This window comes from Spermophilus citellus (genome assembly GCF_964194105.1).
Source record: "Spermophilus citellus genome assembly, chromosome: 9".
NCBI lineage: Eukaryota > Metazoa > Chordata > Mammalia > Rodentia > Sciuridae > Spermophilus > Spermophilus citellus.
In genome coordinates, this window is record NC_138191.1 from 104417392 (window position 1) to 104436532 (window position 19141).

General features: G+C 37.0%; 1 protein-coding gene and 1 pseudogene across 8 annotated transcripts in view; one reads left to right on the top strand and one right to left on the bottom strand.

Annotated features, from left to right (window-relative positions):
* The first annotated feature begins 640 nt into the window (after positions 1 to 640).
* Positions 641 to 19141, top strand: part of IPP (intracisternal A particle-promoted polypeptide) — a 38211-nt gene continuing 19710 nt past the window's right edge. For 3 of the 7 annotated variants that reach the window (XM_081307194.1, XM_081307198.1, XM_081307200.1), the window contains exons 1-4: positions 4182 to 4243; positions 4869 to 5210; positions 11129 to 11560; positions 17828 to 17983. In XM_081307194.1, the coding sequence (XP_081163320.1) occupies positions 4919 to 5210; positions 11129 to 11560; positions 17828 to 17983 (880 nt within the window). In that variant the 5' untranslated portion in view covers positions 4182 to 4243; positions 4869 to 4918. Of the gene's footprint in view, positions 2053 to 4181; positions 4244 to 4868; positions 5211 to 11128; positions 11561 to 17827; positions 17984 to 19141 lie in introns of those variants that run through there. The other 4 variants (XM_081307197.1, XM_081307195.1, XM_081307196.1 and 1 more) reach the window with 4 other exon arrangements.
* LOC308657232 (small nuclear ribonucleoprotein G-like) lies at positions 16591 to 16804 on the bottom strand (annotated as a pseudogene). Its single transcript has one exon. The product of its transcript is annotated as a small nuclear ribonucleoprotein G-like (transcript).

Here is a 19141-nt window from a genome sequence, read left to right on the forward strand (position 1 = left end):
TAAGGGCATGCCTTGGTCATTGGCCTGGCTGACCAGTCCTAACTGAAACTGGTTTTATAGAATTTATGGTTGGTGGGGCCCAGTCTTAATCATCTTGCTTTCCTAGTCTGGAAATCTCTGGTCTGTTGTTTGTGTAGGGTCTTGCTTAAGATGTCTTAGTAATTAAGCCATTTGAGCAAACACATCTCTGCCTTCCCTTAATTTATCTATGTTCTTCCTGTTGTAAGAGGAATAGTTTATAGGGCCAAGATCAGACAAGGGTCCTGAAATAATTATTTTGTAAGACCTTCCACACCACTGAGGAAGGTCTGTTGATGAACTGATTTGCTCTGTATTAAGTGTTTTCTAAAACTCCTGACATGCTCATATCAAAAAATATGAAGGCTGGGCACGCTGGCTCACGCCTGTAATCCCAGTGGCTTGGGATGCTGAGGCAGGAGGATCCCGAGTTCAAAGCCAGCCTCAGCAAAAGCAAGGCATTAAGAAACCAAGTGAGACCCTGTCTCTAAATAAAAGGGCTGGGGATGTAGTTCAGTGGTTGGGTGCCCCTGATTTCAATCCCCGGTATCCCAAAAACAAACAAATAAACAAACACACACACACACACACACATCAAAAAAAGTAATGTTTTGGAATATATTTTATACCAAACTGACAAGTTATTTTAAATACTATCAGTCTTCCTATATATCAGTTTAGTCACTAGAAAATCAGAGGTACTTACGGATTCAAATCTTTCCAGTCTCTGCTAGACAATGCCCAGTCTTACACTGATTGGGCACTCGGTAATCTCTTTTACTCTTTTCCAGGTCTTCAACATTTCCTGCAATTTGGGTAGTGAAATAAACGAAATTTAGTGCATAATGGGTAGTAAATATATAGTTTTGTGAAAGTTTTGTTTATATTGGATTTGATATAAATCGGTTTTGTGCACCATGGACTGGGATTTAAAAAAAAGTTTAAAAGTCACTAATATGACAGATTATGAGGTTCAACAGTGAAAAAAAAACTAGGCGTTCGGAGTTCTCCATTCCCTCAAGTAGTTCCTTCAGTGCTGGGCTCAGACAAGCAGAGCTCAGAAAATAATCGGAGACGGGTCCAGAGGCACAATTTCTATCTGGCAACACTGAGGTCCGCGTTCTGACTGGGACGCCACAGGAATCCAGAGCGTGGTCGGAATGGAAAGGGCGAGCGGGCCAACCGCAGCCAGCAGGAGGACAGGCTTGCCACCCGGCCGCGCGCCCCGGAGGAGGCGAGCCCAGTCCCAGGGCCACAGCGGGGCGTACAGTGCGAGCGGAAGTACCCGGCGCACGCGCAGAGAAAAGCCAGTCCCGCAGAGCTCCGCAGACGCTTCACGCGGCCAGGCCTGGCTTCCAGCCTTCTGGGGGACCGCACCACCCCGTCACCCCGCCGGGTTTCCCCCGCCCTCCCCGCGCCTGTGCGGATCACGACTGCGCGCGCAGGGCCTGAGCCGGCGCCGGCGGGAAGGGGAAGCGGCGGGTAAGAAGGGCCTGCGTCCGCGGTGCGACTGTGATGGGTCTGGGAACTTCCTCTTCTGCTGTGTCCGGCTGTGTCCGGCTCTGAGGACCCGGGAGGACTAGACGGAGAGGAGCTCTGGAACTGGTTTCTCTTCTCCTGTCCTGTCGCCTCAGGCGTACCTCTGGCAGTGTTTTCGCCCTCACTGGAGTCCTCTTATCTGGAAAGCTGAGGCCTCTGCTCTCCCCGCTGCACTGGAGAAAAGGGGGCCATGTCCCTGGCTGCCCTGCTGTCCCCTCAGTCGTCTGAGATCCCTTGCCTGCCCTTTCGGTAGCTCCGGATTGAGTGTCCACCTTTAGTGTTGCAGGAGGTTATGGGTAGTTCTATAGGTCCGGCCCCCAAGCCAAGCACTTAGAACCTCAATTTTGTTTTTCTGGGTTTTCTTTCTCTCCCTTCTTCCTTTTCTCTCCCACCATCTACCCTCTTCTCCGACAGTCGTCCAGAATTCTTTCTGACACCGTTTGCTGAAGCAGCTTCCAGATACTCTCTACGTGCATCCAAGGACAGTAAACACGGGTCTTTACTTCTCAGTAATCTGTCTTTCAAGTTTGGGTCGCTTGAGGCATGGTTTTACATCCTTCTGCAATGTCCTAAGATCCTGCTCTTTTTCTTTGGAAATAGGATCACCCCGTCTGCCACCTTTTGGAATGAGGGACTCCACTGGCAGCGGGATAGTATCAGCAGATACTAAGAAAGTAGTAATAGACTAGGATTTCTGCTGTATGCTACCAGAGTGGGTTATTCAGCACTCTTTCTGGTAGCAGGAGGCAACATTTTAACTGAGTGGTTGTGCTTGATGCTTTAAGTAGGGGATGAAGGGGTTACCCTGTAGCTGAACCACTGGGGTTCAAAATCTGTTGACAGGGAGAAATCTGAAACCAGAGAAAAGATTGAAAACGTTGTCATGTTTAACAACATCTGCTAGTTGAATTTCTATATGTTAATTAAATGTACATGCTGGGGCTGGGGTTGTGGCTCAGTAGTGGAGTGCTTGCCTAGCAAGGGTGAGTCACTGGGTTCAATCCTGAGCACCACATAAAAATTAATAAATAAAAAGTATTGTATCCATCTACAATTAAAGAAAATGTACATGCTGATGTGAAGTTTTAGCAGCTACCTTAGAACCATTCAAATTTTTCAATAAGTTAATTTAGATAGTCATGATAATTGGCTTAGTTATTTTAACTTTGATAAGCTTGACTGGATACTATAAATGGAACTTGTTTACCTAATGTCAGCGCAGTCATTTCTTTCAATCTTACTTTGAATTCTCCTTGCTGCCTAAATTATAAAACCTTATTCATTTTAGGTTTCCTTTCTGCTTTCTTTCCATCTCTCTTTTTTTTTTTTAAAGAGAGAGTGAGAGAGGAGAGAGAGAGAGAGAGAGAATTTTTTTTTTAATATTTATTTTTTAGTTCTCGGCCGGACACAACATCTTTGTTGGTATGTGGTGCTGAGGATTGAACCCTGGCCGCACGCATGCCAGGCGAGCGCGCTACCGCTTGAGCCACATCCCCAGCCCTCCATATCTCTTATATTAGGGGATATTATGATTTCTTTATTCTAAAAAGTAATTTGGATTTATCCCTTTGATTCTCATTCCTGAAGCTCTAACACCGTTTTTTAAAAATGTTTTTTAGTTGTAGATGGACACAATATCTTTATTTTATTTATTTATTTTTATGTGATGCTGAGGATCAAACTCAGTGCCTCACACTTGCTAGGCAAGTGTTCTACCACTGAGCCCCAGCCCCTCTAACGCTGTTTAATAGAAGTTTGTTATCTCTTAGATCCTGCCTCTGAAAAACCATACAGTTCTGAAATATGGCTGTTGTTCATGTTTATTTTTGTTAAACCTATGAAAATTCAGGTCCAAATTTCTGTGCTTGGGTTTCAAGGCCCTTTCTCTATAATGTGGGCTAATAAATTATTTGTAATGTGATATGGTGGAAAAAGCCATGGACTTAGAGTCAGACCACCTGGATTCAGATAATGAAACTGTCATTATACTAAAACTGTATCTTTGGGGAAACTTTGAGCTTAATGAAATTTCCTTCTCTTTCATCTTAGATAAGATTGTCTTCCCCCCCCCCACTTCTTAATTATTGTGAGAATTACAATTAGTATGTAAAGAAGCTAAAGTAAACAAAAACCAACCTAAGTTGTTATTTCTCATTGTATTTCTCAATTGTTTAACAAACATTTGAAAAGCTAATATATGTTGAGATAGGTACAAGAGCTATGAAAGGTAGTCCTTCCCTACCCTTAAGGGACCCTCTTTCAAAAAACTGTGTGTGTGTGTGTGTGTGTGTGTGTGTGTGTGTGTGTGTTGGGATTAGAACGTTAGGGTATCTGACAAGATAGAGTGAGACAAGGGCTATAAAATAGGTGTAAGCTTAAGGTGATCACCAAACCCAGAGGGGTGAGGGACAGGGAAGGCTTCCTGTAGAAAGTTATATTTGAACATAGGCTAGATTACCACAAAGATCCAGAAAGACTTTTGTGTGTTAAGGGAAGCAAACAAATTGAAGAATTTTAAGTAGACATTTTGACTGATCACAATGTTTTATTTTATTTTTTTAAAGCTCTTTCTTTCTCTCTGTCTTGGTTGTAGATGGATGCAATACCTTTATTTTATTCATTCATTTATTTATTTATTTATTTTATGTGGTGCTGAGAATCGAACCCAGTTCCTCACACATGCGAGGCAAGTACTCAACTACTGAGCTACAACCCCAGCCCCTCATTTTTTTATTATTATTTTTTAGTTGTAGATTGACCCAGTACTTTTATTTATTTATATGTGGTACTGAAGGTTGAACCCAGGGCCTCACACATGCTAGGCAAGTGCTCTACCACTGAGCCACAAACCCAGCCCTTATTAATTTATTTTTATGTGATGCTGAGGTTCAAACCCAGTGCCTCACATGTGCTAGGCGAATGCTCTACCACTGAACCACAACCCCAGCCATGATCATAATTTATTTTTGAAAGTTCATTCTGGCTGTGATGTGTGCTTCCTTACTGCAGTGTGCAAAAACTTTGCGATTGTGCCTTATTTTCTTTACCCAGAGGAGCATATGAACTCTCCTCATACTTTAATGCTGTTTATCTTTTAGTATCCAATTCAGGTCCCATTTCTTCTGTGAGATAGCTCCAAATGTTTTAGCACCCATTATTTATTCTCTTCTCTGAAACTGTATTAGAAGTAGTACCACAAGATTTAGTCCTGTTTGTTTCATGTGTATTTGATATCCCTAAGTAAATTATAAGCTTAAGGAATTTTAAATACAAAAACATGTTTTTTGATCTCTTTGTATTTTGTTTTTCAGGGTAAGAGCAGACTATGGGCAATAGTCCTTTTAATTAATCTGCGATCATTATGGCGAATGAAGGCCATTCCAAGGCTGGTGATAATCCATTTTCATCAGACAAACATGCTCAACTCATCTTGGCCCAGATCAATAAAATGAGAAATGGACAGCATTTTTGTGATGTGCAGTTGCAAGTTGGGAAGGAAACTTTTAATGTTCATCGACTAGTTTTGGCTGCCAGTAGTCCATACTTTGCAGCTTTGTTCACTGGAGGAATGAGAGAGTCCTCAAAAGATGTTGTGCAGATTCTAGGAATTGAAGCTGGAATCTTTCAGTTACTTCTGGATTTCATTTACACAGGTATGTTACATGAGCCTGTTGCTTTGAGTGAAGAATGATACAATCACTCATACTCTATGATAGGAACAGAAGTCTATCTAACTTTATATGGAAGGTAACTTAGTAAACTTCAAAAAGTTTTTTTTTTTTTAGGTGAGATCTCACTTTGTTATCCAGGCTGGCCTTGAATTCTCAGGCTCAAGTGGTCCTTCTGCCTTATCTTCTTGAGTATTGAGGACCATAGTTACACACCATGTCCAGCAAAAGTTCTTATATTTTGACCCAATACTCCTTTTCTAGGAATCCTAAGGAATTAACTAATGATGCAGGCAAATATTTGTGAACCATATTTTTGTGTGTGTGAACCACAATTTTATTGTGACATTATTTATAATAATATATAATTGGATGCAATGTAATTGTCTCTCAGTGGGTTGTGCAATTAAATAAATCATGGTGTGTGTGTGTGTGTGTGTGTGTGTAATGGACTATTTCTTAGAACCTGATGAAAATCTACAAAAATATGGTTTCATGGGAGAAAGTTTATAATATACTAAATGAAAAAAATGAGAATATAAATGCAACCTAAATTTTGCAAAAAAACAAGTTGTGTGCATGAGAAAGAGATTAAAATGTTGATTGAATATGCAAATATTCTTATTTTACCCTTCCCCCCTCAAACTGTTTATAATCAGCATGCATTATTTTAGTTAAAACTTATTTTTAAAACATTTTGAAGCATTTCTATGACATTAAAAAATGCATATAAGAACTATATATATTGGGCTGGGGATGTGGCTCAAGCGGTAGCACGCTTGTCTGGCATGCGTGCGGCCCGGGTTCAATCCTCAGCACCACATACCAACAAAGATGTTGTGTCCACCGATAACTAAAAAAATAAATAAATATTTTATATAAAAAAAGAACTATATATAGTCTTAAATGATATGCAACATTCATATGCATAGAAAAAAGAGTTGAAAGAAATTCATTGAAGTGTTAATACAGTGTGTCTGTGATGGAAAATGTGTGATTTTCCTTTTATTTTTATGCTTTTCTGTTTAAAAGTTTTTTCCACAGTGAATATATATTACTCTTAAAATCAGAAAAAAAAAGTTTGAAAACAAAACCTGTTTATTTGGGTTAGTTTTGACAATATACTATGCTCTTCTCCTTTTTTTTTTCTTTTTTGATTGAACCCAGGGTGCTTAACCACTGAGCTACACCCCCAGCACCTTTTAGTTTTTTTTAATTTTAAGACAGGGTCTTCTTGCTAAGTTGCTTAGGGCCTTTGCAAGTTGTTGAGGCTGGACTCAAATTTGCAATCCTCCTGATTCAGCCTCCAAGTTACTGCAATTACAGGCATGTGCCACCAATGCTGTTTACTGTGCTGTTCAAGAGACTACTTTGTACAAGATAAACAAAGTATTGTTTTTTTCATGCATGGCATTTAAATATACAAAGTGACAAAAAGTGATTTCTTTTCTTTGTATTGTTTCATATTCCTTTTTTGGAAAATTTCAGAAAAACAATGATAATCTTAATTTGGGGACTATAATTAATTATCTTTTATTTGCTAAAAACAGTGCAGTTCTTACATTGAGGGATTCTTGAACTCATTACTCCAAATGACTTGTATAGGCTAATTAAACTCCTTCCTAAATTCTTCCTGCTTCATTTATTTGGAAAAAAAATGTATCAACCCAAATTAATCCATGGAATTAGTATTGAACAATATAAAAACAGAAGAAATACCAGAAGTTGTCTATTCTGCTTCTGTTGTTTGACTATAGCAACAAGGTATTTAGTGGAAAAAATGTTCATTCATGGCTTCATCATCATATTGCTGGTGATGATCACTTCCATCAAAGAAGTTAAAGGTGGTCCGCCAAGAACTAAAAGCTATCGAGCACATTGGGGTAAAATAATATTGTGGAGGATTGACATTTGAGGTAAAATCAGTTGCCAGTTATTTCCAACAGCATTTAGCTGCTGGAAATAGACATAAAATAGCTTGCTAATGTAGGAGTTTATTTTTCCACAAAAATGAATACATAGTAGGCATTCCAAGCCTGGTGTGGTGGCTTTATAATATTATTAGTGTCTAAATATTTAAAAAAAAATTTTTTTTAGTTGTAGATGGACACCATACCTTTATTTCTTTTATTTATTTTTATGTGGTACTGAGGATTGAACCCAGTGTTTCACACTTGCTAGGCAAGCACTTTACCACTGAGCTACAACCCCAGCCCCTAGTGTCCAAATATTCTAATCTTTTGCTCCATTATCTATAGGTTATAGCTTCCACTCTCTTACTCACTAACCTCCAGCCAGGAGGGAGGAAGGGAGAAAGACAAAAGGGTCTGCCATATGAATCTATGTTTTTTAAAATTTTTCTGGTAGTCCTTCCTAACAACTACTGCCTGTATGATGAGGGTCATACTCATTTAACATTTCATATCTATCTGCAGTTTTCAGCAGGGCATAGTTGCCACCCAAAACAAAGTCAAGTTTCTCTTAGTAAGGATGAAATTAAAATGTATTGAGACAGGGAAATTTGTAGTCTTTGACACAATTAGTTCTTACAATAATGTTCTTTTATTTTCATTGTAATACCATTTCTTATTTTGGCATGTGGGGACAGCAAATCTATTATTGAATTTATCTCTCCTTTGATCTCTTTTTCTTTACTAACCATTCACAATTCTAAGGTGTCTTTCTTTTTAATATTTATTTTTTAGGTGTAGATGGACACAACACAATGCCTTTATTTTTATGTGGTGCTGAGGATCGAACCCGGGTCCCACCCATGCTAGGTGAATGCTCTACTGCTGAGCCACAATCCCAGCCCTAAGGTGTCTTAATGTGTATTTCTCATCTTAGATTTTTATGCACTTCACTTGGAGTCTACTGACTTGGGTTTGAGATCTAACTATGGCACTAATTAACTGTGTGATACTAGACATTTCATTTAACATTAGTCAATCATTCATTCATTCTTTTAACATTTTTTAGTTAGGTGCTGGAATATGACAGTAAATGAGACAAAGTCTCTGCCTTAACAGAGCTTTATAGTTGTACAGGTTAGGTGCTTACAAAATACAAATAAGCCTGTGAGTATCTCTTTTTCTTTATTTGTAAAGTGGAGATCATAGCACTTTATAGTTCATGTAAAGGTTGAATGAGATAAATTTTAGCAAACATGAAAGTCCTTAGTAAACTATAAAGTTCTGTTAAGTTGAAGGGCATTCTTTTCTTACTCTCAAGCAACTCTTGGTATTATCCATCTAATAGTAGTCATTCAGTCCTCTTACATCAAAACCCATGATCTGATCTTATCCAAATTTGCAGTGAATTCCCATTCATTCCAGTAGTCTAACCTCAGTTTTCTCTGTAGCCCCTACCACCAACTCCCCCAACTTGCTCGATTTCATTTTTTTTTTAAATATTTATTTATTTATTTTTATTTTTTGGCGGACACAACATCTTTCTTTGTATGTGGTGCTGAGGATCGAACCCAGGCCGCACGCATGCCAGGCGAGCACGCTACCGCTTGAGCCACATCCCCAGCCCTCGATTTCATTTTTTATACTTTTGGAAAATTTTCAGTTTGCATTCATTGAGCCATATCCTTCCTTTCACCTTAATCTATTTGGCCATTAAAAAAAAAACATTTTTTAGTTTTTGATGGACCTTTATTTTATTTATTTGTATGTGGTGCTGAAAATCAAACCTAGTGCCTCACGAATGCTAGGCAAGTGCTCTATCACTGAGCCACAATCCCAGCCCCTATTTGTCCATTCTTTCATTAAATTTTTTTTTGTTTTTGTTTTTGTTTTGGTACCAAGGGATTGAACCCAGGGATGCTTTACCACCACGCTACATTCCCAGCCATTTTTATTTGTGGAGACAGGATCTTGCTAAGTTGCTGAGGCTGGCTTTGAATTCGCAATCCTCCTGCTTCAGCCTCCCAAGCTGCTGGAATTACAGCCATGTGCCACCATGCCCAGCTCATTAAAAAAAAAAAAAAATTATGAGCATCTAATATGTTTTGAGCATTAGGAATACAGAGGGGGCAAGCCTTGCCTTGACAGACTTTATAAATCTAATCAGGAAAACAAACTTTGGACAAAAAGTTTAATGAAGTGATTATAATAAAAGGCATAAAGTAAAAGGAAAGTGTGAGATGGAATGGAGAGTTTATTCTTTTTTTTTTTAACTTTTTAAAATAACATTTATTTATTTGTTTATTTATGTGGTGCTGAGGATTGAACACAGTGCCTCACACATGGTAGGCAAGCACTCTACCACTGAGCCACAACCCCAGCCCCAAGAGTTTATTCTTATTATGTAGGATAATTACAGTGATTTCTGTCCCCTATTAAATATAATTAGCTCTTTGATGTCCTCCCAAAGTCATTATGTAATTTAAAACACTTTATCTTAATTGAAGATCAAGAGCCAGGCGCTGTGGCACACGCCTGTAATCACAGCGGCTCAGGAGGCTGAGGCAGGAGGATTGAGAGTTCAGAGCCAGCCTCAGCAACTGTGAGGTGCTAATCAACTCAGTGAGACCCTGTCTCTAAATAAAATACAAAATAAGGCTGGGGATGTGGCTCAATGGTCGAGTGTCCCTGAGTTCAAACCCTGGTACCTCCCCCTCACCAAAAAATAACAGTTGATGATAAAGCCTTTATCTTACTTTCCCTATTTCCTTAGTGATGTTTGTTACATACCTGTATGTTTATGTGAAAAGAATGTACTTTAGCCGAACACAGTGGTGCTGGCCTATAATCCCAGCTACTCAGGAGGCTGAAGCAGAAGGATCAAAAATTTGAGGCCATGGGCTGGAGTTGTGGCTCAGTGGTAGAGCACTTGCCTTGTACATGTAAGGCACTGGGTTCAATCTTTAGCACCACATAAAAACAAATAAGTAAAAATAAAGGTGTTGTGTCCATCTACAATTAATAAAACATTAAAAATTTTTTTGAGGCCAGACTGTACAATTTATCAAGACCCTATCTCAAAATTAAACTTTTTTTTAATATTTATTTTATGTTTTTAGTTTTCGTGGACACAACATCCCCATTTCATTTTTATGTGGTGCTGAGGATCGAACCCAGCGCCCCACGCATGCCAGGCAAGCGTGTTACCGCTTGAGCCACATCCCCAGCCCAAAATTAAACTTTTTTTTTATTTTTAAAATATTTTTTTAGATGTTGACAGACCTTTATTTTATTCATTTATTTATATGCGATGCTGAGAATCTAACCCAGGGCCTCACACTTGCTAGGCAAGTGCTCTACCACTGAGCCACAACTCCAGCCCTCAAAATTAAACTTTTTTAAAAAGGACTAGGGATGTAGAACACTTTCCTAGTATATGGTAGGCACTGGACTTGATTCCCAGTACTGTAAAATCCAAAGGAAACCAACAAACCAAAAACATGGATTTAGATGTTACTTGCTTAGCCATTTAAGAAGGGGGAAAGTTACTTAAACTTTCTGATTCTGTTTCCTTAGTACAATAATAATAAAAATGATACTTGCCATTTTGAGTCATAGTGAAGGTTAAATAAGTGTGTGAAGGAATTAATACTGTGTCTGGTTCATTATAAGTATTCCAAAATGTTAATATCATTTTTATTTTAAGTTTTATGCTCATTCCAAAAATCCTTTGTTGCCTTTTTACCAAACTTTTATTTTGCAAACAATAAACTCTTTTTTTGTAGAATTTAACCTTTATTTTGTTTATTTGTTTTTATGTGGTGCTGAAGATCAAACCCAATGCCTCACACGTTAGGCAAGTGCTCTACTACTGAGCTACAACCCCAGCCCCCCTGACATTAAACTCTTAATGTAGTCAAGTAAAATATTTTTTGAGTATGGTAAATCAAATGTTTTTATCTTATTGGCTATTTTGTCTCCCTACTTCCCCAGGTATAGTTAACATAGCTGTGAACAATGTTCAGGAGTTGATTGTCGCAGCGGACATGCTACAATTAACTGAAGTTGTTAATCTTTGCTGTGAATTTCTCAAAGGACAAGTTGATCCATTGAACTGCATTGGAATCTTTCAGTTCTCTGAGCAAATTGCCTGCCATGATCTTTTGGAATTCACAGAAAACTACATCCATGTCCATTTCTTGGAGGTTCATAATGGGGAAGAGTTCCTGGCACTTACAAAAGATCAGCTGATCAAAATATTACGAAGTGAAGAGCTTAGCATTGAGGATGAATATCAGGTCTTCTTAGCTGCAATGCAATGGATTCTGAAAGATCTGGGAAAGAGAAGAAAACATGTGGTAGAAGTGCTGGACCCAATTCGATTCCCTTTATTACCTCCTCAGAGACTTTTAAAGTATATAGAAGGTAACTTTCTCACTGTCTATCAAATTAATTGATCATCAAATGGCTTTTTCTCTGAAATGTGATAGTGTTTTCATTTTTTGATTCAGTAACACATCTATTGAAATTATGTAAGGTACAACTTTGGTGAGTAGACAGTATTTTGATATTTCTACTCCCTATTTTAATGAAATTCTTATATATCTTTTTCTGAAATTAATAAAACAGATTAGTGTTATAAAGTTACTGACAAAACTAACACTGATCTGCTATTGTTGATGGTACTAATTATTTCAATATAGGATTTCCTTTTGCCATTCTGAAATTTTCAGCAAATCTTAATATTTAAGGAAAATGCTTATATTAAAAACAAAAGCAAAACTGAATAAATGCCTCTCACTATAAAATGAATTTTATATTGATATAATATCATAGCCTCTGAGTAGCCTTTGAATCAGCTTTAAATTCTAATCCCGCCCCACCCCCCCTTGCTGGGGATTAAACCTTGGACATGTTAGGCAAGTGCTCTTCCATTGAGCTGTATTCCCAGGCCCAATGCTAAACTTCTTTCTGAAAATATTTGTACCATAGCATAAAATGGGTTTTAATCTGTATATTAGAGATATTATAAAATTTAAATTTCTTTTTAAAAAGTTCTTTATATTTTAAAGATTTGATACTTTTACTGTCCTCATGCATTAAAACATTAGGTTGTAACAATTACAGATGATCTTCCTACAAATTAAATAGCACTAGTAAGCATCAAAGGTGTAATTCTGTGAAGAAATTATTTTGAATAATTGCCAGTTTTTCTCCACTCTTGGCAGTGTTAAGAGAATTTTGTAGGTTTTTTTTTTTGAGTGATATTTTTTATTAGTACATATAGTGTTAATTGTTACTTGCAATAGTTATTTCCTGTACAGTTGCCACAAACACTAAATTAGCAAATACCGAGCTATTTCTCCTAGATGATATATGGGGTTAGCTTCCTACAAGCCTCTGGTCACAACATTATTGTTCTCCAATCAATACGAAGCTTTATTTTATGTGTATTTTAATCTAAAAATACCTTAACACATATTGTTGATTTATTAACATTGAACTCATGGCCAAGCACTATAACTTATTCCTGAATGAAACTTGCCTAATACAAATAGTCTACCCTCAGATTCCTTGGTAAATTGGTTCCTGAACCCCCAAGGATACACAAATCCACACATGCTTAAGCCCTTTATATAAATGGTATTTTCATAAGACCAACACAATCCTTCCATGTATTTTATATCATCTCTCTATATAATGCAAATGCTATATAAATAGTCATTGTACTGTTTTGTGTAGGGAATAATGACAAGAAGAAAGTCTGTACATGTTTAGTACAGATAATATTTTTCCCAATTATTTTTATCTGCCATTGGTTGAATACATGATATAGAACCAACAGATATGCAGAGCCAACTATGTTTTCCCTGTGAGGCTCATAATAGCCTTGGTGCACATAGGAATACTACATAGTACCTGAGTACTAGAGTTGGGGACTATTTTAAACAGCAAAATCAACGAAAAGAAAAAAAATTGCAAAAAACATGGCCTAAAGTAGACTGAAAAAGGTGCTTATTTACATTCCAAGAGCTATAATAACAAGGCAGAGTGAATCCTTCTTCAATCTCATCCAGAAAGTACATATGAGATGATTCAAATTTTTTGCCCTTCTGCACATGTCGATGAACAACTACAAAAGTACTCCAAATATTAATTTGGGGGTTAAAATACTTTTTAGTGAGTAGGGGTTATTCACAAATAGGGACTCCTCAATTAATGAGGACTGGCTGTATTTAAATGATAAAACAAGGGAGAGGAATTACCCATACATACTTTTGTATGAGTCATGTGAAAATTTAGGAATGGATAAAGGTTTTTTTGTCTGGGTTGGCTTTTCTCAAGTGCCCAGGATACAGAGTGCTAAGGGGAAATTCCTTTGCTAGGAGCAAGGCAGGGTTACCCATATTGGGGCTTGTTTTCCTACAGCTTTTTGTGATTAAAATTAAGTCTACCACTGTTTTGTTTTGTTTTTAGTACTAGAGTTTGAACCCATTACCATTGAGATACATCCCCAGCCCTTTTTATTTTTCATTTCAATTCAGAGTCTTGCTAAGTTACTTAGGGTCTTATTAAGTTGCTGAAGCTGTCCTCGAACTTGCAATCCTCCTGCCTCAGTCTCCTGAGCCAGTGGGAGTATAAGCATATATCATCGTACTGGGCTCTTCCACTGTTTTTTAAGCAGGCCCAGTAGTTATCATATGAAGGTATTTTACTGGAGGAAAAATCTTCAATGTGTCAGGGAGAAGTAAATTGTGGAGTGTGTGTTGTGTGGGAAATTGAACCCAGGGACACTACCTGGGTTCACTACTCAGCTACATCTGCAGCCCTGTTAATTTTTAAGTTTTGACCCAGGGTATCACTAAGTGCCCAGGTTGGTCTTTCACTTGTGATCCTCTTGCTTCAGCCTCTGGAGTTGCTGGGATTACAGGCATGCACCTGCATGCTGGGCTGAAATTGAGGACTTTTAAAAAGTCAACATTAATATTTTTCAACTTCGAAACTTTGGTTATATTTTAGAAAATATGGGCAATCTATTAGAGAAAAACAAGAAGACTCTACCACAAAATTCAGAGAAGGAGCAAAATACTTAACCGAAGTAATTAAATTACATTATGTGAATGTGTAGACTTTTCTGCCTAATTCGTGGCATATGCTTATTATAAAAAGTGTAGATAATACAAATATATAAAAAGCAACAAACAGGAGCTGGGTGCAGTGGTTCACAGTTATAATCCTAGCAACTCTGAAGGCTGATGCAGGAGGATTGCAAGTTTGAGACCACAGGGTGTTGAGAGCCACAGCCCAAGGGGCCCCAGCAAACTTTCAGACTGCCAGCTGATGATTGGCTCACAGCGGCCCCAGCAACTTCTAGCTCATTGGCTCCTTTGCAGTGATGCTCATTGGGCTGTTTCCCTGCCCTTTCAGACTACGGAGCTGCTCATTGGGGGACTTCTTTTGGCTTCGCCCACACGACCCAGCCAATAGGCCTCAAGAGCAGGAGGATTGTGGGAGGTGGAGAGGCTTGTGGGAAGCCAGTGGTGGCAGTTGGGCTCTGAGGGTTTTTCCTGAGGAGCTGTTTTGTTTGGCATGTGTGGTTCTAAAAATAAAGTTAGTTTCTTTTGACAAGTGGCTCCTGATTGTGCCCAGCCAGACTGTGGCAACAGGGCAACTTAGAGATAACCTATCTCAAAATAATGTGTGTGTGTGTGTGTGTGTGTGTGTGTGTGTGTGTTAATAATACATAATATAGGGGCTGGAATTGTGGCTTAGCGGTAGAGCGCTCACCTAGGATGGGCGGTTCCCAAGTTCGATTCTCAGCACCACATAAAAATAAAGGCATTGTGTTGTGTCCACCTACAAAAAAGATTCATATTCTCTCTCTCTCTCTTTAAAAAAAATACACAATATATATATTATATATATATGTATATATAATATATATATGCACACACACACACACACATATGTGTATAAAAAGACTCAATGATAAAATGCATGCAAGAGCAAGGTCCTGGGTTTGATCCCTAGCACTACAAAGTAAAACAATAAGTCACCCAAAGTCTGTTCCTTAGAAATAGCCAGTTTTAATTCATATATAGGAAATATGTGATATAGAGGAGGATTGATGATAGGTAGTTCGTTGGATGGTCTTTAGAAAAAAATTTTAGTAAGAATAAGAATCATGGTACATATACAATTTATAATATAAAAATTTAGTTAAATTTCACTAAAAGTTAACAAGAGTAAGAATCCTGGGCTGGGGCTGTAGCTCAGTGGTAGAGCACTTGCCTAGCATGTGTGAGGAGGCATGCTAGGTTTGATCCTTAATACCACATCAATCCTAGGTTCGATCCTTAGCACCACATAAAAATAAACAAATAAAATAAAGGCATTCTGTCCATCATCAACTAAAAAAAATTTTAAAAAAGAGAATTCTTTTATATATACTGTTTATAATATAAAAATTTAGTTTAATTTCACTAAAAATTAACAAAAGAAGAAATAGAAGCAATAATTAATTTCCAATAAGTATTTCTTCATCTCAAGAAATAATCTTAAAGGTTCATATGAAATTAAGGGCAAAATTATTTAAAGATGAAAGCATAGTTCCATATTTTTTTAAATTTTTTTAGTTGTTGATGGACCTTTATTTTATTTATTTATATGTGGTGCTGAGAATCGAACCCAGTGCCTCACACATGTGAGGCAAGCACTATATCACTGAGCCACGACCCCAGCCCATATTTAAATATTTTTTAAATATTTTTTTTAGTTGTAGATGGATATAATACCTTTATTTTATTTATTTTTATTTTTATATGGTGCTGGGGATTGAACCCAGTGCTTCACGCATACTAGGGAAGCACTCTACCACTGAGTACAATCCCAGACCCATAGTTCCATATTAAAACAGTTATCAAACTCTGGTAAGAAAAATGAGGTACTTAGCATTTTTATTTTTCTTCTCTCCTACTCTCTCGGTCAAGGTTTATAACCTTTATTTATATAGGTATTTGCAGTCATGATTCCCTTAGTTCTATGCCATTATCTCTGTACTTAAATAAATTTGATGATCTCTACCAGGTTTTCTTCCACCGAGTGCGGTGGCACAGGCCTGTAATCCTAGCGGCTTGGGAGACTGAGGCAAGAGGATTGCCAATTCAAAGCTAGCCTCAGCAATGGCAAGGGCTAAGTAACTCAGTGAGACCCTGTCTCTAATAAAATACAAAATAGGGCTGGAGATGTGGCTCAGTGGTTGAATGCCCCTGAGTTCAATCCTTGGTACCCCCCACCAAAATTTATTTAACAAAAAGCTTAATATGAAAATATACATGCAAAAAAAAAAAAGAAAAGAAAATATACATGCCCTGATTTTTACATCCTAGTTTTAAATAGGCCTTTTGGAAAAGGGTCATGGATTTCTCTGCTAAACAGCCATTTTTTTTAAATACTCATTCCAAGACTTCTAACATGATGATTCTATTTCCTAGTATTATCACCATTCCATTGTTGTTCTGTTCCCCACTAGTTGCCATCTCCATCCTCATCTATCACAAGATTCATGAAAGGGTCAAATCCCCACAATATTCCTTGGACATGTCTGCCACCATTTATTTTCAATGATAACTTCTCTTCCATAAATGTTTTCAGCTCGGGAGTGTGAGCTTTGCTCTTGTTGCCTATTCAGCAGGCTCAGAGATGCTTTGAGACAGAATTGGCAGCCTCTTCACACTATTTTGGTCTTATTATTGGTCTTGAATCAAGGCCTACTTAACCTACCTAGAAATGTATTCCAAGAGTATGGTCCTGTAAAGAACCCCACCATGCTGGAGATCCAGCCCAGGTTCTGGTGCCTGCTAGGCAAACATTTCATTCCTAAGCTATACCTCCAGCTAAGACTTTTTCTTTTAATGGTTTAGTTTCCTTAACTTTCTTCTGAGTTTTGCTTTTTCATTGTTTATCCTTTCTCCAAATTTTTAATTATTGGTGGGAATTCTCTAGGGTTTATTATTTGACCTTTCCTCAAAATTCTTGTGGGATGTAGAGATAAAGCTAGGGAAATAGAAACAAACTAAGAGACAGGGAAATAGAAACCAACTAAGAGACAGTCCCTTATTAGCATATATAGTGCTTTGTGCAAATTAGAAAACAGTGCTCTTTTATTGGGGCTAGGTCTTAAAAGTTGGCAAAAGAAGACAGGTTGATTTTCATCCTCAGTTTACCTCAGCTAAGCACCCTTAAGAAGGGACAATCTGCCCAGTCATACTCAAGAGCGTTTTAGAGAAATGGTCCTCATTCCACCAGAATTTTTGTCTCTTGTTTTGCCTATCATTTTTTAAAATTTATAACATAATTTTGTATCTTTTTTGTTATTAGGTTGAAAATTAGATTTTTTTTTTACTATTTTTTAGATACTTTTGATCCCCTTACACTTTTTCATTTTTATTTGGAAATCCTTATACGTGAGTTTTCAAACTAATATTTTGAGCATATTTTTAAAACAATTTTTTGATTTAAAGAAAGTATATTCCTCAGTAGCAATGAGAAAAATAATATTTGATATTGAAGGGAACAAATGCCATCATTTGATGATGATTTGAGTACAAAATGTGTTTTATTTATAGAAATGAGCCTTTTGATAGCATTTAAGAGTTATTTGAAATATTGTCTTTTTAAATATTGCTCTAGGAGTATCTGATTTTAATCTTCGTGTTGCACTGCAAACACTTTTGAAAGAGTACTGTGAGGTGTGTAAATCTCCCAAAGAGAACAAGTTTTGTAGTTTTCTGCAGACATCTAAGATCCGACCTCGGAAGAAAGCAAGAAAGTACCTGTATGCAGTAGGTGAGGACCTTTAAAAAAGTAATAGAAATTATCTTTATTTTCAGAAGCAAAACTTTTTAATACTTTTGTTTTTAATATACATGTCACAATATATAATTAAATATGTAATATTTAATTTCACATTCAGGTTACAGATTTATAAATTATATTTGTGTAGCATAGTAAACATTTTTAAAAATACATAGCTTGGGGCTGGGGATGTGGCTCAAGCAGTAGCGCGCTTGCCTGGCATGCGTGCGGCCCGGGTTCGATCTTCAGCACCACATACAAACAAAGATGTTGTGTCCACCAATAACTAAAAAATAAATAAATAAATATTTAAAAAAAAAAGAAAGGGAAAGTTTAAAAAAAAATACATAGCTACTTAATTTGTCATCTGTTATTCTGTGATCTGAATGTTTGGGCTCTTAGATTAGCCAGTTATCAAATGACTGAATAAAGAAACATTGCTTTAAAATTTGAAATTTTGAATTCAAGTAAAAAATGTAGAGAATAAATCTCAAATTTTTGAACTATTTTAGTCATTGGTACAATAGAAATCAATGGTCTCCAAAGGGTCAGGTGCAGCATGATTTATCAGAATACCCAAGGAGCATACTAAAATTTCTTTTCATTTTTAATTTAAAAGCATTAAACCTGATAAATTTTTGATATGTAAGGTCAAATGTTTTCCAGATCAATATGTATGAAATAGTGTTTATGTAAGTGCTTTATATATGATATAATTTATAATTGCATATATTTTATATGTAATATGTAAATTTTCACCATTGGAATGCATACTATAATTTTTTACTGATGGGATGTGCAATCAAAACAAGGATTTCAATCTACTATTTTTAATTGAAAAAGACACTAATAGAAGTCATAGTGAAACTTTTTAACTAAATAGATAATCAGTGCCTAGATTTTTTATATACATATGTATTTAATATTTACTTTTTAGTTGTAGTTGGACACAATACCTTTATTTTATTTATTTATTTTTATATGGCACTGAGGATCAAACCCAGGGCCTCTCATGTGCTAGGTGAGTGCTCTACCATTGAGCCACAACTCAGCCCCTAGATTTACATTTTATCTAACATTCTGTTATCATCAGACTGTTATCATCAGACCTTCTCCTTGCATTTAAGCCATAGTCTTTCAGGGCTTGGC